Source organism: Sinocyclocheilus grahami, unplaced genomic scaffold, assembly GCF_001515645.1.
Source record: "Sinocyclocheilus grahami isolate Dianchi unplaced genomic scaffold, SAMN03320097.WGS_v1.1 scaffold741.1, whole genome shotgun sequence".
Classification (NCBI taxonomy): domain Eukaryota; kingdom Metazoa; phylum Chordata; class Actinopteri; order Cypriniformes; family Cyprinidae; genus Sinocyclocheilus; species Sinocyclocheilus grahami.
In genome coordinates this window covers 466,426-492,032 of record NW_015505920.1, presented here as the reverse complement: position 1 = coordinate 492,032, position 25,607 = coordinate 466,426, and the positions used below count along the sequence as shown (strand labels likewise).

The 25,607-nt window shown below is 36.1% G+C and overlaps 1 protein-coding gene across 1 annotated transcript in view; it reads right to left on the bottom strand.

Annotated features, from left to right (window-relative positions):
• Positions 1-1,699: 1,699 nt before the first annotated feature.
• The window catches only part of LOC107560761 (potassium voltage-gated channel subfamily H member 4-like), a 29,466-nt gene continuing 5,558 nt past the window's right edge, over positions 1,700-25,607 (bottom strand). The window contains exons 2-16 of the mRNA XM_016245021.1: positions 21,022-21,255; positions 18,664-18,795; positions 18,458-18,582; positions 15,346-15,592; positions 14,615-14,772; positions 14,133-14,340; positions 13,488-13,682; positions 13,091-13,290; positions 9,828-10,077; positions 7,190-7,389; positions 6,399-6,437; positions 4,583-4,935; positions 4,327-4,412; positions 3,268-3,344; positions 1,700-3,120 (exon numbers count right to left, since the gene is read on the bottom strand). Of these exons, the coding sequence (XP_016100507.1) occupies positions 2,233-3,120; positions 3,268-3,344; positions 4,327-4,412; positions 4,583-4,935; positions 6,399-6,437; positions 7,190-7,389; positions 9,828-10,077; positions 13,091-13,290; positions 13,488-13,682; positions 14,133-14,340; positions 14,615-14,772; positions 15,346-15,592; positions 18,458-18,582; positions 18,664-18,795; positions 21,022-21,255 (3,392 nt within the window). The 3' untranslated portion in view covers positions 1,700-2,232. The remainder of the gene's footprint in view (positions 3,121-3,267; positions 3,345-4,326; positions 4,413-4,582; positions 4,936-6,398; positions 6,438-7,189; positions 7,390-9,827; positions 10,078-13,090; positions 13,291-13,487; positions 13,683-14,132; positions 14,341-14,614; positions 14,773-15,345; positions 15,593-18,457; positions 18,583-18,663; positions 18,796-21,021; positions 21,256-25,607) is intronic.

Genomic DNA, 25,607 nt, shown 5'->3' with positions numbered 1-25,607 from the left:
ATGTTGTTTTAAGATAATTTTAAATGATTAATAATTTATTAATTTAAAAATGTACACAGAAAAAAAGGTACAAAATCTTGGGGTGGTACCTTTCCAAAAGGAGTGCATTTTAATACATTGAAGGTACATATTAGTACCTAAAGTATACATATTAGTACCTTTTTAAAGATTACCACGCCAGTGACAGCTTTTGTTCTGAGTGTACCTTATAAAGTTTGATGAAGCCCCCGGGGTTGAGAAACTCTGAAGTAAGGATGCCCTAGAACAGTTTTATTACGCATATCTGATATGTTTCAATAGGCTACAACCTTCCTTTATTTAGTTCCCAATCACATATTGCTGTCAAATTAAATCAGATCTTTTCTACACAGCGTTAGATGCAACAAAACCTGCTAATTACTGCCCAGCAGTATATGTAGCACAATCAGTGAGCAGTGTGTCATTAAAGTTATGCATAGGTGGCAAGTACACATATGCTGCCATATTCTCAACGACTGCTTTATGCCATTAATAACCATGCTCAATTTTACTCAGACACACAGCAACTGTTTCTACTCATTATCCGATAAATATTACGCATTCAATATATGAATACAATAATAATAATAAAAAAATAATTTCCCTATGACCAAAAGATTGGCACTCTGATGACAAAATAGGCTTATTTGACCACATACTGGCCTAACTCTAGCACCATCAGTCAATGTTCCAGCTACATTTCAAATAAAAACAGTAGAAAAAGATGCATATAGATATAGAAATAGATATCCCTTATGAAATGTTGACATGAGGCATATATCAGCCTGGGGAGGAGCTGAGAGATAACAGGTTGTTAGTCAGATTATCCCACAACCTAGCAGCATGTGTGGGTAGCCTCCTGCGGCTAATGATGTGTCTGGAGCCCTGATGTAGACAGAAAGAGCGAGATGGTGGGCGTCTAAAGAAACATCTCTTCGGAGAAGATCAGTGCAGCATAGCTGCCTCAGTATGTGTGGTTTAAACTAGATTTGTGTCTATGTGTGACTATGTGTCTTTACTTCGATGTGAGGTTAAGCATATTCTGATGTTGCAGTCACATCAGCTGAATAATAAAACAAGTTACCATGTTGATTTTCGATAGTTTCACATGATAGTCATTTTACATAATACCAATACAATGTTTTAGTTTTTTTAATTTAAGGAAGGACAACATGGTTTCGCATGTAATCAAATATACTGTACTCCATTAAATGAGCAATGACTGGCAAACAGATTTGTGGTTTATTCTCTGAAGAGGGTATTTTCAACAGGCAAATGCCCCCGTGTCATTTAATTTAGTCAGGCACAGTCGAGAGATAAGGAAATGGAAGATTTATTTAACAATACAGGTATGAAAGAGGCCCAGAAAAGATATATGAAGAGAAAGAATAAATCAAGTTCTTTTAATATTCTGTGAAAAAAGAAAAAAAGAAAAGAGGCTCAGCAACAAAAATAAATGTATATTGCTCTGCACATACTTTTATAAACATTCTGTGTGAGACCATAATTAAATTTTTTTATAAAGAAACTTAAAAAATGAAAGTTCTGGCATTATTTTAATAATTTATACAAAATGCATTATGTTAAAAATGTTGGTAGCAACTTACTTCCACTGTAAGGGCAAAAAAAAACAAAAAAACAAAAACAGACATTTCTTAAAATATCTTATTTTATGGTCCACAGAAGATGATGACAGATTTTAGATTTTTGTGTGAACTATCCCTTTAACACTCGAAAATGTCAGGGAAATAAAATGCAATTAATCTTTTGTTATTAAATCATGAAATTAGGTACAAGTGTTTTAAAATGAGGCTTTGAAAAAGATGCAGTGTGATAACAGCCTGTAAATTCTGGCTCTTCATTATCTATGACTCAGTCCTAAGGGACACCGTCTTATACAAAACCTACACGGTGAAACTGCCAATGTAAAATCAAGCCATATGGAGCAAAATAAAATTAACCAGTGGAAACAGATTTAACCTAAATACAATTAAGTATGACTCACAGATCTTAAAGTCCTACTTGATTCGAAAAAGAGGCAATTTTGAAACAATAGGCACAGTTTTGCACATTATTGTGCATGTCTAGCATAACCCACATACACGGCTCCCACAATGCATTGCATTTGGTTAAAATGGAGGCATTATCCATGCAGTAGACAAAGAGTGTGTTAGAATACTTTTAAAATGTCCATCACTCCTGCTCAGCGACGACTCAATCATTGTGTCGCTCATCAGCAGGTCCTGGTTTCCCCTGTTTTTCGCCATTGGATGATACGATGGGCTCAAGTGTGTGAACAGGACTCGATCCCACCATGTCATTCTGTCTCGGACCTGTGGGGAAATGCAGCAAGCTGGAACTACAAATCCCAGAATGCAAAAGTGAACTGACTGCTATAAGGGGCTTTGATGGGCCGGTTGGTGTAACTGATAAATGGATGGGTGTGGGCACCCTGTTGTGCAGGTCAGAGGTCATCTGTACATTTAAAGATGGATGCGACTGACTCTGGATGTTATGGGTGCACAGAGACAATGTGTTGCCAGGACTCCCACTCCTAACCTGAGGAACCAAACCACTGGACGGAAATGCTGCCAAGCCTAGGAGTGACCCGCCATTGCAGGGAACATGGTGTCCTAGATAAGGAGAGTTGGGTGTGGTTTTAGAAGTCTGACATGAGTTTGGCTGACTCTCTACACCTAAGGTGGCGACCCTTTCCTGGTCGGGGCAGCATGGAAAATAGGTTGAGTGAGAACTGTGAGCTTGATGGAGGAGCTCTATGTCCCCTTCCTGCCCCAAGACGGAGCCTCTTTCCTGGGCATGGCTGCCGCTGCAAATGCACGTGTGCCTGGATCCTAAAGAATCTCTCCGAGACGCCTCCGGCTGCAGGCAAGGACCGGCAGACATGTTAAAGGCCAGTCTAGATGGCCAGTCTGTGGTGGAGGAGGCCACGCTAGTACAGTTGGATGATGTATGACAATTGAATGAGCTGAAGGGGGTGAAAGAGGACGTGAAGTGAGGTGGGGTCACGTGCATATGCAGGAATTGCATCATTTCGTAGAGCTCCTTGGTCAGTGAGGACACTTCCTGGTTCAGGTGGTTCATCTGAAACAGAATCAAATCAAAAGTTTATGTCAGAATATTAGTGAATGACAAATAATGGTGATGAACGTCACAAATACTATTTAATATAAAGAAAAACTGTTTTTTAAAACTTATTTCTTTTGATAAACAGCAGGATTATCTTGATACCTCTGTATTGAGTTGACGGAGACTCTGTCTGACCTCCTCTGTCTCAAGGAGAAGGTTTGCGCCAACCTGAAATGGGTCTAAAAGAACCAAAAGAAGTAAGAAACAGACCCTTTTTATGCTAAATGTATCATAATATCAGATATATCATTTCCACCAGGATCTTAATTTTTTTTTTCGAATTATTGGAACCTAAAATGACTTTGCAGCACGTTTTCTCAGTTATTTTAAAGTGGAAGTGAACCAATAACAATTATGTATTTGTGTTTGTCAGTGACAGAAGGAATACAATTAATGGTGACCTGAATGTGCATAATGAGTGTGTTTACTGTACATGTACATCAAAACACCAGTAACTATTGAAAATAATGTGCATACTGAATAAGCTGCCAGAATGCCAATAAAGGTGTTTACATCACAAGGGAAATTGGGGTAATGGCCAAACCATTTTTGACCTTTTTCCAATAATAGAACACCGTTTAAAGTGTGTGCATGACCTTACAAGCTGTCAGGTTATTAAGGTGTAATATGGATAATAGGTGTAAGATTGTGCATGCAATTGCCTTAATAATGTAATAGTACACTGAAGACATGTGAACAGCACATTGACATATTTAGCGAAAGAGTCAGTTTGATTGGCCTGGGATTTAAAGATTTTGACTGGCTAATATTGCATTATTTTTACCTTATTTGCAATTTCAAGATTGCAAAATCCTGGAGGTACTGATATTTAAGATGCATTTGTCTAAAACCTATAATTTCATTAAAACAATTTAATAAAAAAAATATACCAAAATATCATTAGTCTAAAAACCTTTTTAGTCTAAAAACCTTTTTACAGTAAATCAAAACCAATAGTTCTTAACCAGGGGGCCTCAACAAGTTTGGATAAAAATAAATTTTTCTAGTAATGTCAAACTCTAAAATATTTTTTGAGGTAGAAATATCCATAATAAGAGGGATTTTGAAAAATGTTTTGCACAGAGGTTTGAGACAGAGATTGAGAACCACTGAACATAACCATAAGGCACTAGTCTAATATTAAGGGAGAGTCCACCTCACCTTTGACCTCTGTGTTAGGAGATGGCTCACTGTGCTCAACATTGAAGTGAAAAGCATGTTCGTTGTCCTCAATGCCATCAACAACCCTACAGGACAGACAAAAGGATATTAGTGCATCAATAATCAATATTATCTGCTCTCAATATCAATAATATTTGTATATGGATGTTTCCATTTTCTAGAGGTAATGCCATTGTAAATATAGTTAAAGCAAAGACTATAAAAAAAATAATAATGAATTCTAGTTTATTCTCACCGGGGGCTCAAGTCCAGCGGGCTGACACAATTCAGAGTGGGAATGAGCAGTTTGGCTGGTCTGTGGCAGGAGCTCTTGTCTATTCTTGGAGCGGGAACTGCAGCTGGAGACAGATCATCATGGGGTGGCATCTGAGGAGAGGGGCTTTGAACCCGGGAGCTTTGAATGGGCGATCTGCAGAGACGAAGCATGCTAAGGTGCCGAAACTCCTCCCCTAACATGGTGCTCAGATTAGGCTGAGATGAAGGACCGCTCAAGCCAGAGAGCAAGGGCTTCCTGCCCAGGTCCTGTCCAGCATCCTCCTCTTGCTCTGTCTCCACGATAAACGGCAGCTTGGAATCATCAAAGCACTCCTAGAAGTAATAGAAAGCGGTAGAGAAAAGAGCATAAATGTAGTGTAGGTAGTTGCTATGTTATTACCTCTTTATTACCAGTCCAGAATATATTTGAATGCGATTAGTCATAATCACAGCCTTTAAAGGTGATTGTTTTTAGTTCATTTGTAGAGCACAGGAAATGCATGAATTTGTGTGCAAAAAACAAACACTGCTTCTTGGATACTGCACTGTAGAAATATTATTCAAGTATTAAATACTTATTTAAGTATTAATTAAAAAAATGCTGTCATGTTTTAAAACATGTTGTCTTGTGAAATCAGTTTGACTTGTGAGTTTATTCCTCCATTAAATTGATTGCTTAGATTTTTTTAATAAAACAAAAAAGTTATCTCATATGGCTATTAATGTGCTGAATATTTATGTAATGTTGTCAGTAGTTTAATCACTCTGCTCTTTTTGCATGACATGTACACTACTTGTGAACTTTCTATTCATCAAAAAATATAAGATAATAAAATGTATCACAGTTTCGACAAAAATATTAAGAAGCCCAACTATTTTCAGCATTGATAAAAATAAGAGATGCTTTTTGAACAAATCAGTATATTAGAATGATTTCTGAAGGATCATGTGACACTTGAGACTGGAGTGATGATGCTGAAAATTCAGCTTTGACATCACAGGAATCAATTATATTTTAAGAAACATTAAAATAGAAAACAGTTATTTTACATTATAACAATATTTCAATTACTGTTTGTATTGTATTTTTTTATCAAATGAGTGCAGCCAGCATTAGAGACTTCAAAATAATAATAATAATTTAAAAAACTGGAGAATATTACACTGAACAATTTGCACAGAACTCTGTCATTAGAGCTATCTAATCTAAGTAGATCATTGTTACAGCGATGGCAAATTGTAAGTCATGGCAACATGACATCTAAAATGTACTCAGAGGATTTACTTAAAATAATTAAATAGCTCAACTGAATGCAAAAAAGCCATGAAAACACTTGCCTTTTTTATTTCTATGAACCACTCGCTTTTTACAGTGTGGGGTTTCATGCTCTCTGCTTTTGCAACAGAACACTCAAAATTATTTATGAGTCACTGTTCTGTGTGTGCCATCATGTTCTTATGAGCTTTTGAGTCTGTGACTCTGTGCGTGTGTAGCTGTTCTGATCATTAAAACAGCTGGCACAGCAATGAGACAGAGGGTCAGATTGCTAATTCATCTGATTCAGGCACATCCAGATGAGGTGCTGTCTGCCAACTCTGATGCCGTGCGCACACACACGTCTGCAGTTCAGAGTGACACTAATAATCACGAGCTTATGTAAGGTGGCCTTTTGATAAGTATGGGTATGGAAGTGCATGTGTGCAAGCATGAGTGTGAATGGAAAGGTTAAAAAGAATGAATAAAAGTCAACATTTTGAACAACACTCTAAAAGTGTATGATAAATCTGCTTGTTACCTGTGGGAGTCGAGTTGAATGAGAGAATCTGGATTGGCCCTGTTGAGATAAAAGAAAATCCTGAGTACCATAATCTTTCTGCTTATTAAATTAATGGGCATGACATAATAATTGAGATTTAATTATCATGTCAGAGGGACTTTCTATTTTACCTTTCTATTTATAAAAAAAATCCAAACAAAACGAATCATACTTTTCACACAAATATTAAGCAGCACAATGGTTTTCAGCATTTATAATAATGTGAAAAGTTTGTTGAGCCCCAAATCAGTGTAATGGTAATAGCTAAAACTTCAACACTGAATGGCTGCTGAAAATTCAGCCATCACAGGAATAAATTACATTTTAAAATATATTTAAATTGAAAACATTTCAATGTTTCTATTTTAAATAGCATTGATATTTCACAATATTACAGTTTTTACTGTATTTTTGATCACATTAATGCAGCCTTGGTGAGCAGAAGATACTTTTTTCAGCAGTATTAAAAATCTTACTGTCCCCAAACCTTTATATGATAAAATATATAGAAAAATTAAATATATAGACAGAATATGTTTGAAAAAACTATTGAAATTAATTAAGTGATTATTGCAACAATATGTCCCAAAACAAACAGATAAAAGGACATGAAATAATAATTTAATTTAAGATTGAATTATTCATTATATGAAAAGAAAGGGACAGCTGAATTACACAAGAGACTAGCAGAGCAATGTAAGAAATTCAACTGAAAAGACAATTATATGGTCCATTTCTATTGTGTGTGTACTGTATGTAAGGCACTTTACCTCTCTGAGGTTGTAGGTGAGGTTGTGGTGTATGTCCTCATTAAAGCGGCTGACATATTCTGGGTAGAGCTCCAGAACCTCCTGCAGCGCTCTGACGCTGATGTACTGTAGATCACAGTAGGTCAGAGCCTTTACATCTGCGTTAGCTTTGATCACCTGATCCTTCCCAGGCAGGTCAGCACCAATCAGGTCTCCCTTACCTGTACACCAGGCAAACACGTTATGTTGCATTCACGCCATGTCGTAATTACCATAGGCTCGAGATGACAACACATGACTTCCTATTTGGAGCTGTTCATGTCCTCAGACTGGGAATTATGCATTTCTATAGCACCACTAACCACTATCAATGCCTAAACGAATCAGCAGTGGTCAAGTGGTACAGCGGTCATGAAGGAGCTCTCAGAAAGTCCCATCTTACAAGCTGTAATTGAGAGTTGTACGAGGACACGAATGCTTTTTACATTTTGAAATCTTGAAATGACAGTAACTTCAACATGGCGTGAACGCACCTTTAGTACACGCAAGTCAAGCTGTTGTTTGAGTAAATTGCACAAAGATAAATAGAACACTTGCAGAACTGAGCTTATCAGTTTAATTAATTATCTATCAATCTATCAGTCTGACTGCCAGGTGCTTATTTATTTGGTTTGAGCTGAAAACAGCTGCATCAACCACAACAGCTGGTACTAACATTTAACTGTCAGAGCTACATAACTTGAAAATTGTAGTCCGTTACTGATTCCAAATGACATGACTTTAGGTAATATAATCAGACTACTTACTCTTAACCTAACCTGTTTATCACATTGATTTAAATAGGATAATCCTGTACCATAGTGATATAAAAATGCAAAGAAAAAGAAAATATATTCCATTGAAGTGCATTAAACATTACATTACATCAAGGTTTCCCAAACTGTGGTTTGTGAAGGAACTGCAGGGGGTCCGTGAATTTAATAAAAAGCTAATATATAATCAAATCATAAAAATGTCAAATTAAAATAAATCATTTTAAAATAACAACAATCAAAATAAAACACTTGCTAAAAATGAAATATTTAATTTGTTTACCTGCATGTCATGTGACCATTAACCAACGTCAGAGAACCGTGAACATGCAAATGTGATACTTAATTATTAACCTATTACTTTATATATAATTATATTAGGTGAAATAGGTTCAGATGACAAATACCGTTTGGGAATCCCTGCATTACATGTAAATAATAAATAACGTGAATTTGTGCATTTTAATGCGTTTGAAAAACAAAAGCCTTCCAAAGACATAGTAATACATGGTTAAATAACCTACTGAGTGATAATTCAAATACATATTTATGTGTTCATCAGTAGTAGATGCTATGTTGAGTTTTGTTTTTCTGTGTAATTACAGCCACCTATCTAGTGACTGGTCTTTATGTGAATGTCCACAAAACTGGAAAACTTTCCAAATGTATATTCAGAATGTGTAATAGTGGTAGGGTATTTTAGAAAGGAACATTTAAAAGAAGAAAAATAGGAATTAGGGAGAATCAATAAATTATGAATAATTTATTGCTGTTGTGTGAAGAATATGTAACCATGTATTCAGTAAAAAAGTAACTGTTGTCTGATTACGAGTATTTTAAAGGGGTCCTATTATGCTCTTTTACAAAGTCTTGATTTTGTTTTGGGGGTGTACTAGAACAGGCTCTCATACTAGGTTGTTTGAAAAACATTATTTTTCACATATTTTACATTATTACAACACCTTTCTCCCCAGTTTGGCATGAACGGCTCGAATAGTTCCTGTATCAAATTAAGGCCCGCCTTCTGAAATACGAAATGTGCTGTGATTGGTTAGCTGGGCCAGTGTGTGTTGTGATTGGTCAGCTGGGCCAGTGTGTGTTGTGATTGGCAGCACTCGGCGCCTGGTCCGGAAATGTCATCCCCCTTACCATAGCCGCCTGCTGCGAGCTTCAGAGTAAATATTGTGTCAAAATCAAATCAATTTGAGCGTGATTTAAAGGGATGCTGCTAAAAAGAACATTATTTTGTATATCACTTTCACAACGAAAAACACGGCGGCCTAGCGTGAGCTGAGGCCAGGCTAGAGTGATCAGAGGTGGCGGGGTCGAGAACGGCGGGCCCGGCGAATTCGACGAAGGAGCGGCATATGTGACGACCACAGTGCTTTCAGTCCATTTAGATTCAGCAGGCTAGATCTCGCCAAATCAATATTTTAAAAGAGTTAACAGAGCTGGGTAGTAACTGATTACATTCAATCTGGATTACGTAATTAGATTCCAAAAATTAAGTACTTGTAATTAGATTAAATTACATTTTAAAGGGGCCCCTTTAAAATGTAATTTAATCTAATTACAAGTACTTAATTTTTGGAATCTAATTACGTAATCCAGATTGAATGTAATCAGTTACTACCCAGCTCTGTTAACTCTTTTAAAATATTGATTTGGCGAGATCTAGCCTGCTGAATCTAAATGGACTGAAAGCACTGCCTGCAGGAAATTGGTTGGATTTGTGTTACATGATGTGATCCTTTAAGGCAAGTCGGCTCACTTGTTGACTGTTGTGGTAACACCCCTTAACCGCCTTTTCTATATAAGCATTTGTCTATACTGTTTATGGAACATACCCAGTATGGCAAGCACCATGCCGTCCTTGAGGACCTCTAAAGACCCCGAGCAGACGAAGTGCTGAGCATGCAGGGCATCCCCATGCCGAATGAGGTACTCTCCAGGTGCACAGAACGAAGTCTTAATGTGCAAAGATAGTGAACGCAGGCAACCCCTACTGGCGGAGGAGAAGAGCGGCAGCTGCAGAATGTCTTTGTTCAGGTGCATGGCGATGTCCGCCCGCAGCTCGTCTGGGAAGTCATGTAAAAGCTAGCAGACAGGGAGAAAGATGGACATTACCCACAATGCCATGGGATTATGTAAAGATCATGGCTGCATCTTAAGATAACAAAAACAAAGATGACATCTAAAAGCTGTGGTTGGTTGTCAGTTGGAATGTAGGCTTAGGCTACATATACAGTACATTTTGGACCATCTACTTTTAATGTCATTTCTAGCAAGACATTTGTATTGTAATTTAATATTCACTTATCAAGTTCTCTCTGTTTTGTTGTGCGTCATTAAATTATTATGCTGACCTAGATGTCTGTCCGAAATCAGTTTTGGGAGGTACCTTCGTGTGCAAACACTGCCTGCAAAGTCACTGCCTGATAGGGCAGGGAGGCAACAAGTCAGCTAAGCTTTCGGACGCAGCCTGTGCTTAGGCTGTAAAAACCATAACCATCATAATCATTATGCGATTAGTCATACTCTTTCACTCACGTATAAGATGAATTAATCTCTGTTAGAGATCAGAATCCATCTTTCAATATGATCTCAACAGGATGCAATATCAGCAGAGTACAGTAGGTGTTTAAAGGGTGCTCCTGTGAACCATTTGCAGTGTTGTTGTTGTTGTTTTTCAATCATTGCATAAATTAGTAGCATGTCAGATCAGAGTGTAAATGAGTTAGGCCACACTTCAGTTTTTTCTTCCCACACATACACAGTGCAGGGGAGTAACTAACTAAAAGTAGCAGTGCTACTAACTAAACTTCATTTTTAGTGGTGTGACTGTAGCTGATAATGTAGCTTTTACAGCAACATGCTACTTTTGCCCTAATATTGGTTTACGCACAAAGCTTTACAGCTGAGCAAGCTGAAGAAATAATTAAACACTCTTCTCAATGGTCCTCCCTCATGTTTTGCACTGGAAATGTCAGGTTCATTTTTAGTCAATCAGCTCAGATGGTTCATTTAAATCAATTCGAAAAAACTATTCACAGATTCTTTTAAATCCCTGTGGGTATTTTCTGTACTTTTTTATACAAAATGCAGCTGTTTACGATCTGTTAGGGCTGTAGTACTCGAGTCCGGTCTTTTTTATTAATGTTAACAAAGACAAAAATAAATAGTGTAATAAAGATATTGTTAATTGTTTGTTCATGTTAGTTAATACATTAACTAATGTTAACAAATGACACCTTATTGTAAAGTGTTACCGACTCTTTTTATGAGGTTAGAAATAGGGCTGAAAGATGAATCGTATTTTCATTGTCATTGCAGTATGAACATGTTATTTAGCAATGGGCACCGAAACGTGCTATGAAATAGCAGAGTTGGTGGATTTAGGCGCCAGAGTGCAGAATTCAGCACTCAACAAAACTCTGGTGTTTCAGCGATGACTCATCTGAACGCCTTTGATTGGCCATTGCATTAATAAACTCAATGGAATCGTATGTTATTGGTTGTAATGCTCACCGCTGCAAAAACAAAAAAAACAAAAAAAAAAATATTTAGTTTTATTTGTTGGCCCTAATATGCAGAGTTAATTATTCATTTATTTATCACAAGTAATCATCATTGCAAAAAAAAAAAAAAAACTCCACTGTTATCACACAGCAGAATTTCCTCATATCGTGCAGGACTATTAGAACGGCAAAATCAATGCAAATCAGTGGATATGTCTGCTATAATAGGATAGGTGTGTTAAGGCCAGTTGGAGCTAAACTCTGTAGGGCATTGGCCCTCCAGGATCTAGTTAGGAGACCCCAGTCCTACAGAGTTGTTACTTTGCACATGCTTTTTGATCATTACAAATAATACTGTAAAATGATTTTCTTAGAATAGGAGATAGGCTGTCTCTCGCATCACATACATTATCAATAGTTAAGTATGTGGTCTTGAAGAGGATCCTTTTTTTTTCTCTCATTTGGACTCGGTCTTGACTTGGACTTGAAACTTTTGGACTTGGACTTGGACTCGAACCTCTTTGGACTCGGTCTCGACTAGTCCTGGTCTTGTACTTGTCTTGGACTCGACAAAGCTGGACTTGACTACAGCTCTACGATCTGTCAACTTGAAAATAGAAATCAGATTGTTTTTCTGTTTTTATTAGTTATATTTAATTTATATTAATCTCAATCTCATTATTTTTTATCATCTATTTATATAGTACTGTTTAAAAGTATAGGGTCAGTATGATTTTTGTTTTATGTTAAAGTCTCTTATGCTCACCAAGGCTGCTCAAAATACAGTAAAACCAGTAATTTTGTGAAATATTATTACAATTTAAAATAACTGTTTTCTATTTAAATATATTTTAAAATGTAATTTCAATGTACTACAGTCTTTAATGTCACATGTTCCTTCAGAAATCATTCTAATATGATGATGCTCAAGAAAAATTTCTTATTATTATCAATGTTGAAAATGGTTGTACTGCTTAACAGTTTTGTTGAAACTATTTCTTCAGAATATTTTGATGAATATAAAGTTCAACATCTATCTATCTATCTAGATAGATATCACCTCCTTAAAAAACGGAGTTTAACTACTTTTAAAATAGTAGCTTATAACTTTTTACAGTTTTAAAGTAGTTCCCCCAACACTGCACCCAAGATCTTCCTGTTTCGGTTTTAATTAGATATAGGTCTTTTCATTGTGGGCAATACAATTACCACTGCTATAACAATGACAGTATTCAGCATTAGTGTAAGCCTCAGAAAGCTATAATTAGCCCATTGAAAGTAGATGTGACCCAGATCTATGCTCATGAATTGTTCTCGATCTGATGATACTAGTATGTTATCAAACTCTGATGGGGGCTTTTACACGCTTAGAAAAAAAATACTTAATTGGGGCTATATATAACCCTTTATATTGTTCTGTACTGAACTCTGTAGAACACTTTATTCCAAAAACATTCCAAAAATAAAAACAGAACTGACCTGAGCTTCCACTTGATTAAATGTTTAAGATAAAGCAAGTGAATTAAACTGTCATGGCACCATGTAAACATTGCAGTCATATGCTCCACATGGCATGGTTTGTAGGGTCTCACCTCGTTGGCGTTGATGCCATTGTTGACAGACCAAGTGGTCTGGAAGTACTCCAGCATGCGCTGCTTCAGTTGCTGGGGCAGGCGATGCACACGGATAAAGTCCTTTAGATCCTTCATGCGTGTGTGGTAGAGCGAACGACGGGAGTACATGCGCTGGATGATGGCTGTCACATTTCCAAACACCACGGCGTGCATCAGGGCTGTGAGAAGAATGCGAGATAGTGAGAGAGTCTTGAATAATTGGCTGTCTGAATCATCTCAGTGAACAATATGTTCTACATCTTAAATTAGATACCGAACTTTCTGGAATTAAACTATATGGATACCAAAATGAGGCTCTCTTGACCTACAAACAAGCTAATTATACATCAGGCCTGAAACACGCTGGTGAACACACCCCCGATAAGCATGGTACAGATGGAGAAGATCTTCTCAGCGTCTGTGTTGGCACAGACGTTTCCGAACCCAACGCTAGTCAGACTGCTCAATGTGAAGTAGAGCGAAGCGATGTAGGCACTGCGCAAAGATGGGCCACCAACTGTACCATTCGTGTAAGGGGTCTCCAGCCGCTTGCCCAACTCCTGTAGCCAACCTATAAAGGACAGGAACAGTGGAATTAGAAGGAAAAAATAGGGGATTGAAACATCAAATTCATATTGACTTAAAAAATCTAAAAGAGAAGCTATCAATTGATATACACTACCATCCAAAAGTTTCTTGAGCATCAAATCAGCATATTAGAATGATTTCTGAAGGATCATTTGACTAAGACACTGAAGACTGGAGTAATGATGCTGAAAATTCAGCTTTACCTTCAGGAATACATTTTAAAATATCTTCAAATAGAAAGCAGTTATTTTAAATTGTCATAATATTTTACAATATTACAGTTTTATGGAATTATTTTTTTAATCAAATAAAAGCATAGAGAACATAAGACTCTTCTTTCAATAAAATAAAAATCTTACTGAGCCCTGAACTTTTGAATGGTAGTGTATTTAACTGGCATCTTAATACACAGAGAAACCATTCAGTCCCTCACCGATGTCCCAGGTCAGGGGGTCATTGCTGGCAAGCTCTTTGCGTCCAATGACGTACCAAACACAGGCCAACCAGTGTGCCAGCAGGGCAAATACAGACATTAGTAGTGTCAGGACCACAGCACTGTACTGAGAATAACCATCCAGCTTCTGCAGCAAGCGCAGGAGACGCAGCAAACGCACGGTCTTCAACAAGTGCACCAGGGAAGTCTATCAAAAAACACACTCACATTTAGCACAGCTTTACACTATGAAAATGATGATAAATATTAAAACACCAATAAATAGAATGGAAGTCATCAACTCTCAGTCAAGGTTTAAATTTGTATTTATCTGTATGTATAACTTTGGTTTACCCTGTATGAACCCACTACTGCAATATACAATAAATGAGATTAATAAATAGGATGAGACACAAAATTACATAACATAGCATAGAACAACCATATTCTATAGTATTTTAAGGTTTAATATGTATTCTCACCACTGAGATGTTGAATAAATAGAGCAGGTCAAAGGGCAGAGCAGCGATGAGGTCCAGGATGAACCAGGTAGTACAGTAGTGCAAACAGATCAAGCGAGCATCATAAACCACCTGACCCGCAGGCCCAACGTAGGTGGTTCGGAAATTCAGAATGATATCTAGGGAAACAAATTAACACAAAAGCAAGCGAATTTAGAAATATAATTTGTTTACAGCATTCAAACATCGAATACTATTTCTCACCAGAACAGTCATGAGTTCATAAACAGTGCCCCTTCAATTGAACACAAATATTGACGGTGAATGCATAAATATTAAAAACATGCTAATTAGAGTGATGAACCCTCGTACATGCTGGACTGAATAAATATTCATGAATACTGTTCTGTGCAGATCCTTATTCCGTGGTACATTTAGTCTCATCAACCAATTATTTTACCACATCTGTGTACATGAGGTTTATCAAATTACCACTGGCTTCAGGTCACAGCGGGGCTTCCGTATTATTATTATTTTTTTTAAATGAAAAGAGATTTTGTTTTATGCTTTGTGCAAAAACTCGATTATATCGGGAGTGTGGATTTGAAAGATGGTCTCAGTTGGGAATGAGGGTGTGATTGTCACTTTGTTAACATGTTTAAGGTGAAAGCAGCTCTGAGCTCTGCAGATGTCGGACGTTAACACTGTTTAAAAATGTAGGATACAATTTTCCACAAAATCCCACCACACACCGAGGATGAAGAGCATCTCCACAACTATGTCGCTGACAAGGGTGGTTCTGGAGGTGGAGTCACAGTCCGGGTTGTCAGGTTCGCTGTCGTCAGGGGCGGAGAAGCAGACGTTGTATGGGACGGTGACAGCCACATAAAATGTCGCAAGGAGGATCAACCAGTCCCACAATGCTTTGCACACGCTGTAATGAAGCAAAATGAAGCGGGATTTCTGCACCGATGCCACCTTGTATTCCGGGAGAGTTGGCTGTGAAAAAACATGCTGTGAAAAACATGAAAAAACATTTTTTTTATTTCTATTTCTACACCGACAAACGTGCTTCAAAATGTATTTGAATTATAAAACTTCCACACTTCAATAAACAAGGATATTATCTTAAGATGTCATTTTTACTAAAAGCCTCTTAAGTGGAAGCATTTATTTTTATGTGCAAGCAAATTATTTCTCAGCAGCTGGTGATTTGACTGCTGTTATAAATCATAAAAGCCGCATTCAATTTCTTCTCCGTAATTCAGCCTTTTAGACTATAATATTCTGACTTTAATCATGGACGATCTAAATATTCTTCACTACGTCTTTTGTGTGAATGTGGGCCACGCCGTGCCCGTGTTATTGGAGTTTTTAAATTAACTGGCGACCCAGCATGCCCAAATGTGCAATGTGCATGTGCTGTCACCTCATTAAAAAGAAAAAGAATAGTAACCTAATAGAAATGGTTTCTTGCTACATTAAGCATGAACCAGTAACCTTTCAAAACGTTTGGTTACCAATGGTCAGTGGTCTACCTTGCTACAGATTGACCTTCTGCTAAAAACCTGAACTTCTGCTTTTAAACTGCTAAATTTTAAACCATCTGCACTAGATAGTTCACTTTATCTAAAAAGTTATTTAAAAATTAAAAATTAAGATATTCACAGAAGGACTAAAAAACAAAGTCTCCAAAATAAATCTCACAGTTTCTCATTAAATAGTAATTTGTGCCTTAAAAAGCATGGTGATATCAAACACTGCTTGCCCTTGATGTTTCATGTCAGTGAGTGCAAAAAAGCTAAAGATGGATTCAGTCATTTGCCATGAAGATATGGAAAGGCAAATGCAACAAATCAAAAGGTCTAACTTTTGCTATTGCTTTCTGAATGCACCAGAAATAAGTGTTCATTGATTCTCCACACCTGCTGCATTCAGAAAGAATATTTGAATAGCTTAAAGACATTCAGAAAAGTAGCAGGTATGGCTCATAATGACACACAGCAGGAACATTTAACATTTGCTGTGAAATGCCAGGGCAACTCTTAATTGTACCTCAACACAAGAGAGAAGGTCCTCAATTCCCTGTTTCTGATTCACAAGCTCTCGATTAATCTGAGTATATTTCACTTATATTCCTCTGCTAAAACTATAAGTTATACGTGGCAGTATTTCATGTTGATTCAAATCATATTTTTGAATTATATTCAATAAAAGAATCGGCTTGTAAGAATCGTTCTTTTTTGGGAATATGGCTGCACTGTTCGTGCCATATGTTTGTTTTTGCTTGCAGTTCACAAGGACACTCAAATAAAGATCTTTCTTGCCATTATTCTTTTTATTGTGTCACATTCAATACAGACTGCAACCTCACAGACAGCACCTTATAACTTATTACTATGTTGAGTGAGCACAAGTACAAGAACAAGAAGCACAGATACATTCACACAGCCATTGAAATAGGCATAGAGTATCTTTGGATCTTATCTTTGGATTTTAACAATCAATTGCTCAAAGATTGGATATAATTTTTTTATTTTTACATTATATTCAGATTTCAAATATTTTGGTCTATAAAAATTTGTCATTTGAGACACATTAGACTTTATGTTCAATATTTTGTACCATATTAAGACCTAGTTAACATCTATTTACGGTCCAAACTTTTCTTGCCTACCGGAAAGACATTTTCAAGATGTGCTTGGAATTGTTTTCACTTCTAGCTTCTTATTCTTCCATGGGACATTATATTCAGATTTCAAATATTTTGGTCTATAAAAATTTGTCATTTGAGACACATTAGACTTTATGTTCAATATTTTGTACCATATTAAGACCTAGTTAACATCTATTTACGGTCCAAACTTTTCTTGCCTACCGGAAAGACATATTTTCAAGATGTGCTTGGAATTGTTTTCACTTCTAGCTTCTTATTCTTCCATGGGTATGTTTGAATTTTTGTAGCTTTCATGCAGCTGCGAGTCATCTATTCATCACTGAACGTTCAATAGACGTGATTTCTTATGCAAAGCCAGTTGTTCACATATAATTAATTAAAAAGGCATTTACATCACAATGTAGGTGTTCAGTGAGTTGTAAGGATTTTGGGAACGGTGTGTTCTTTTCCAAGCGTGAGGACTGATTGTCCTGTACAAAGGGCTGGTGTCTGGTATATTTATTTATGAAAGTAAGTATCGTCAGCTGGACGTAAATATAGAATATTCTGCTAGATATCAACACACGAGGCTGACCTTTTCATTTTAGCTACAGTAGACTTCTGTTTCATCTTGTTAGCTGGAAGCACGAGGACATTTACTCTTTAAAAGTGTCAACAGTTTGTAAGGTCAGTCATTACAGAACATAATGTCAGAGAACAAGAATATCATCTTTATATGCTGCACTAAAAAATAATAATGCATTTTCTTTACCAGTATTCTCATCCATTTTCCAGGAAAAAATACTTAAAATACAAGATAAATTTACTTGCATTAGAATGAGAAGCAAAATTGTGTATGATAAAGATTTTTTATTTCCCAGAGTTCCAAGTTTAATTTCTTTGTTTTTAGTATAAGTTTGTCATCATATTAAATACAATTTTGGACGGTTTATGGTTAAAACTATTGATGACAGGGTAAGCTATTTTTTTTAAATACATATTCTCTGAAGTGTGTTTTTTCTACAATTTTGCTAATCAAACATATTTGAGAGGTGTACTCAGTAATTTTTCATTAATTTATTAACTGGATACCAGATTACTTGTAAGTGCAACATATTCAGTCAACTCAATATATCAGAATATTGATTCTGATTTACTACACTCCACAAAGGTGAGTGAGAATGATTGTGGTTTTCATATCTACTTACATTTGGCAGCTTCCTTTTGCTCCTATTGGTGAACTGACAGGTCAGGTGGTACAGGACGCTGCGGCCACGCTCACGAGCTTGACTCAGATGAGTTCGACTGGACTTCCTGTTGTGAGTACCATCCTCTGACACAACAGAAAAACACACAGAGAGTAAATAAGATCAACTATTATTTGGATCAAACAGGCTCACTGCCAGTCAGTTACCTTCTGTGGTGGAGCCAGGATGTGATTTGCCATACGAGTCAGTGATGTTTTTGAAGGATAAGAGAAAAAGAACCACTTCTCCTTTCTCATTTTTAATAGGGACAATGTCCAGCTGACACCAGAATACGGTACCTGGGTTCACAGAAGAAAAACTATGAAAGCTCCAGATATGCGTCTACAAAGTACAAATATACACTACTGGTCTGAAGTTTGGAATAATTAAGATTTTTTTCTTATGCTCACCAAGACTGCATTTATTTAATCAAAAATACAGTAAAAACAGCAATACTGTAAAATATATAACTACAATTTAAAAGAACAGTTTTCTATTCAAATATATTTTCAAATGTAATTTATTCCTTCTTCAGTGTCACATGATCCTTTAGAAATCAAGAAACATTTACTTTTATTATCAGTGTTGAAACAATGTTGAAAACTGTGATAAGACTCTCATTCAAAAGTTTAGGGTAAGAAACAAAAAACAAACTAAACTTTTATTCAGCAAGGATGCATTAAATTGATCAGAAAATGACAGTAAACAGTCATTCTTGAGACGTGGGACAAAACAGGTCCAGCAAGGGTAACTGCTATTAGCTTTAAAAAATAAAAATATTTTCAATTTGAAATGTCACGAGGGATTAATAATAGAATGTATTTAATACAATTTTCACCTTCAATTTAATTTTCTCATTATTATACCAAATCTGTGTTTCTTAATGTCCTCTCACTATATCTAAAACTGTGTGTCCACAGAGAAGGGTTCAAGCATTCATATGCAATAAAATGGATAAAAATGTTTTTTTTTAATGATGAAAAAGAGCTTGTTTTATCAAAAAGAAACACTTAATAATATCTCCTATCAAAGCAAGGTTGTTTTTTAATGACACATGCATGTTTCATAAGATTTTAAAGTTGCGTCCCCACTTTTTGTCAACACCGTCAGACATTCAATAAAATGTAATAAAATCAGGGAATATCAGGGGCAGCTGTCACTCTAAAGGACCCCCTTGCCACAGTTCACCTCTGCAGTGTACATCAGTGTCAGACAGGCTCTGCTATGTTTTAGTTTTAGAATATTTTAAATCCTAATGTTAATATTTCCTGTGTCACAGCCATGATATGTCAACACCATCTTCCAATTTCTAAGGAAATTATTTGAAATATTTAGATAATTGTATTCTCCTGAAGCAGGTTCCATTAGCATCTAGCATCAACAGAAACAAATAAAATGGCTACTACATGAACTCCACACTCTAAAAAATGCTGGGTTAAATACAACCCAATTGCTGGGTTTGTCCCTATTTTACCCAGCACTGCTTTGTATTTAACCCAGCATTTTTTAGAGTGCATTGGTTTTGTGAAAGAAATGCCAAATTTGTCAACACCGTCAGATGTCCCCACCATAAGATTTTGTGTTCCAATGATATATCAAAATACTTAAACATGACTCTTGAATAAAAGCTTTATAACCTATAACATACTCACTGTTTGTTGTGTTTGTTTTAATACAGTAATTGACTGATTCAATGTATTTGATAGTTAAAATTACTACAAATTCAGGTTTTCGTCACCACCGTCAGATGGGTCAACTCCGTCAGTTCGGTCACCTCCGTCAGTTGAATATTTTGATAATATTTAATTATGATATTTTATATTTGTTGTGGAATTGTTGGTCACATGTGAAAGTGTAATCTGTCTGCTAACACGAGAATGTGTTTTGAAATGTTAAAAACATCTTGAATGCTGTTAAAGATAAAGTTGAAATTATATTACACAGTCCAAGGTAAAAAAGCACATTTTGTTAAAAAACAGAAAAGTTGGGAGGTTGTATCAAAGCATAGCTCAGTAGCCTAGTACATCTAAGATACATAAATGTAGTTTAATTTGTCTGAGTACAAGTTTTTTTTTTAAAATTTTGCACCGTTTTGTCCCACTTTTCAAGAATGACTGTATACATTTATAATGTTACAAAAATATTTCTATTTCAAACAAATTCGGTTCTTTTGAACCTTCCATTCATCAAAGAAAATTCCACAAAAATATTAAGCAGCACAACTGTTTTCAACATTGTTAAATATAAGAAATGTTTCTTGAGCAGCAAATCAGCATAATAGACTGATTTCTGAAGGATCATGTGACACTGAAGACTGAAGTAACGATGCTGAAAATTCATTCATTACATTTTAAAATGATTTCAAACTAAAAACAATTCTTTTAAGTTGCAATATTTCTCTTATTACAGTATTTTTGATGGTAAACATAAGAGACTTCTATCAAAAACAATCATTCCAAAAAACTATTATATTTCTCATTTTATGAAGTGCTGAAAAAGATAATTATACAATGAATTGTCGTTACCGTTCTTCCTGTAATAGCGGACCTCCGTCTGGAACTCTCTCTGTCCTTCCAGGGTTTTGTCCACCTGCTGAGTGACTCTCTCGCTTGTTTCCTGTCCGTGCAGGAACTGACATGTGCATGTCTTCTTCATTACCTCTGTACGTGCAAACCCGGTGAGCTCGCAGAACCCATCCGAACAGTACACGATGGGGTACCCACGACTCCCCTGAGCATTTCCCAGCAGGAAGTTACTGTCTGTACACACCGAATATAGACACACATAGGAAAGAATTGGAAAACGGTGAGATGTAAAAAGTCACCCATTTTGCTTTTCATAAATGTACAAAATAAATGCAGGCGGTTTATCATATAGAACGCTGTATGCCATATACTGTATTAGGCTACTCTCTCATTATCGCCTTCTCATTAGCATGCTAATTATAGATGTGTGTACTGTTTCCATGGCAACTTGGCTATTCTTTTGCAGGGGTGGAGGAGATTATATAAGAATCAATTGTCTGTGGGTGCGTATGAGTGTATTTGTAAAAAAGAAGTACTATGGTGGCCTCTGGTTCTGGATCAAACAGTCTTAGCTAAATATTTTGGTCCCCAAACTGGACAGCACTCTTTCCCTTAATGCTACCAATCAGTTGCTTTCAATTAAACCACAATGAATATGTACACAAACTATTATAACAGACAAGTGGAAATAATATATGAATCAAAATTCAGTTTGTGTCATTATTCCGCATTAATGAACAAACATACACAAAATTATTTTTTTTCTCACTCAGACATTCAGATGAGCTTTGGTAAATAATATTAATGGAAAGCCATTATTAAACATTGTTAAAGACATGGAAAACATGTAATTGATCAGTATCATGTTACACTTTACACATCTACACAGAGCATTTCATCCATCCATGCATTCAATTGTTCCTTGCAAGAATCAATAGACAGCACTGGTGCAGAGCAACTATAAATAAAGCTTAAGTTAGATGCATGACCTCACCATCAACCTCAGTACACAGAACAAGCCTATAGTGTGAGTGCTGCATCTGCGCCACTGACATAATGAACAAATAAATGAACGAGAGTATGAGAATATGAAGCAATTGAGGTTCCTAAATGAGCAAATAAACTATTCGGGGGGGATCAGATTTCATACACTTACTGAACTGATATGCGTACATAGGAGAAAGGCACTTGATATCTGATTGATATCTTTGCTTCATCTGTTGCTAATATTATTTCATACTATGATATTATTGATATAACATTATTCTGTTACAGTTGACATACAAGATTGTACTTGAGATTGCCAATTTGTCTGCCCGTTTTTAATGTTTATCATTATCACAGGCTGGAATCTGTCTGTGGTATCAGATAAGCTAGAAAGAATGCTGCTTGTTATACTACTCTAGATGCAAAAACAAAAATATGCTTAATATCAACCTGTAGAGCTAGATCAAGCCCAAAAAAGGCCAAGATAAGACATGAAGTCAGCATTATAAAGAACATTGTGGTCTGAAATTCTGCACAAACATTTCAGGCATCAACTTACACAACACTACAAAATAGTTAAGAATGTGTTTGTAATATAATAATCATGTTATACAGAACTATAAGTGGGGATAAAATAATAATAAATAATAATAAAACTTTATTACACACATACATTTACACCACGTGCACACACACACACATACACACTTATTTGCTTGTTTAGTGCTACAGGTTCAGAACCGGCCACACAAAGATCACTGCAGGTGCATGTAAAATGAAAATCATTAACACAACAAATTAATGTGTTACTGTATTCACAAGTTAAGTTTATAGAGAGACTAAAATTGGTGTTCAAACCATGTATGTGTGTGTTTCTTCACACATACAGTCTTTTCCCTATCAATCCATTCAAATACACACTGTTATTGCCACAGAAGCCAATAGTTAAGATAGATTCTGCTTTCCAAGATGGTGAGATGATACTGTGCAACTGACAGCGACGAAAACTATCATTATGTGCTGTGGTATTAAGGCAAGATGTTTTTGGTATCTTGTTGCTATGGAAATATACATTAAAAAAAATAAAAAAAGCATATGTCAGTGTGCTTATTTCTGTTGCTGAGGTTACCAGGAAACTGTCTACAGTTGATTTTTAATAGAAACTGTGAAAACAGGTTCATATCCATGCAACTGCAATCTAAGGGAAAATATACACCCGTACATAAAGAAACAGTGATGGATAAAGTATTTGAAATCCACACTTAAGTACAAGTATAGATATCTTACCAGAAAATGACTTTGGTAGAAATTAAAGTCACAGTTTAGAATATTACTTGAGTAAAAGTTTAAAAGTATACCAATAGTTAAGATAGATTCTGCTTTCCAAGATGGTGAGATGATACTGTGCAACTGACAGCGACGAAAACTATCATTATGTGCTGTGGTATTAAGGCAAGATGTTTTTGGTATCTTGTTGCTATGGAAATATACATTAAAAAAAATAAAAAAAGCATATGTCAGTGTGCTTATTTCTGTTGCTGAGGTTACCAGGAAACTGTCTACAGTTGATTTTTAATAGAAACTGTGAAAACAGGTTCATATCCATGCAACTGCAATCTAAGGGAAAATATACACCCGTACATAAAGAAACAGTGATGGATAAAGTATTTGAAATCCACACTTAAGTAAAAGTATAGATATCTTACCAGAAAATGACTTTGGTAGAAATTAAAGTCACAGTTTAGAATATTACTTGAGTAAAAGTTTAAAAGTATGTGTGATATTTATTGTACTATATTTATTTTTTAAACATTAAACTTAAGTATTTAAAGCAAAAGTACAAGTCAATTCAAAATAGAAAAGGAGCAAATAAATATTTTAAATTGTTCTATACACAGTCTGAGCAGCAAGATTGGGTTCAGTTTTAACTCTTTCTTTCATTTTGTATATTTGGTTTAGCATAAGAGCCACTTCATCTGGTACGAAGACTCTTTCATTCCAACATAAGAAAACAGTTTTTGCAAATATGGAATCTGCATCTGAAGTGGCATTTAGATTCATTTAAACAGACTGTTTAATGCAGCTCAGAGGGGATGCATTTAATCAGCAGTTACAAATACATTTTGTTTTAAATAATGTAATAAATAATAATTAAATATTTAATTAAAAATTAATAAATATTTTGTTTTAAACAAAACTATGAATACTGATATTTGAAAAGATTGATGAGATTGAAGATTGAAATGTTAAATTAAAACTGCCAGTAGGTGGCAACAAGTCACTGTTAGAGTAACTCGAGATTAAATCGATTCATTCAAAAGGTTGATTCATTTAGGAATGAAATATTGGACTGTTTTAATGAATGAGTCGCTGAATCATTCGTTCAAAAAACTGATTGATTTCGTGTTGCTTTGGACAAAAACAGGCATCTAAAATGTAACTTAATACTAACTTTATTATACTTGTATAAAATCAATATTACATTTGTTATGCTGATATCTGGAGAGAGAAAAAATGGCACTCTTAGTGAGATACAGATTAACTATATTAAATGACATAAAACGACATACGGAGGCATTTTGACTCTAATCTTGAATCTTGACCACACACTGATTCATCAAACCTGCTTTCTGGCAGTCTCTGTTCTTCTGACATTATTTTGTAGTAAGTAACGAATATGCTTCAGGGAAATGTATCGGAGTAAAAGTATACAATTTAATTAAGAAATATATTGGAGTAAAAGTTGACAGAAATATTAAAACTCAAGTAAAGTACAGATTCTCCCCAAAATACTTAAGTATTTTAACGAAGTATTATTACGTAGTTACATTACACCACTGTAAATGTAACGGAGGGAACACAGGAAGCTTGCGGATCCATCTGCAAGGCTTTATTCGCAAGAGACGTGGTCAAAAACAGGCATAGGTCAGACAATGGCAAACAGGTATATTGATGGCAAGGCAAGAGGGATAATCCAGGTACAAGGCAAAGGTCCAGGTAGGGGCGAACAGTTTCCAATTGGGCGAGACTCGAGGGATAATCCAGGTACACAGGCAGTGATCAGAACACGGGGAAACAGACAAGGCAAGATGATGAAAACAAGGAAAAACAAGACACTAGGCTCGGTAAGGCAGCTAACACTAGGGGAGTGGAAAATGCAGAACAATACACGAGACTAAAACAGAAAACACAGAATGGCTCGGTAAGGTAGCTAACACTAGGGGAGTGAAAAACGCTAGACAATACTCCGCGATCTGAACAGGAACTGAGTGGGTGTTAAATAGAGTGAGTAATGGCTCTCAGGTGAGCGTGTAATTAGTGAAGGCTGTGTGATCAGTGAATACAGCTGTGTAAGTGCAATGGATGATGGGAACTGTAGTCCGGAGTGACATGTAACAGTCTGTGTAGTGAGAGAGTCAATGTAATGGTAGAGTGACCTCTACTGGTAAACGGCCGGAAGGCCACGGACCGGATTTGTGACAGAGCCCCCCCAAGGAGCGGCTTCCAGATGCTCCCAACACAATACCATCCAGGAGGGTGGTGGAGCAGAGGCGGAACAGGGGGAGGGACGGGGGGCCAGGTCCATGTGGAAATGGAGA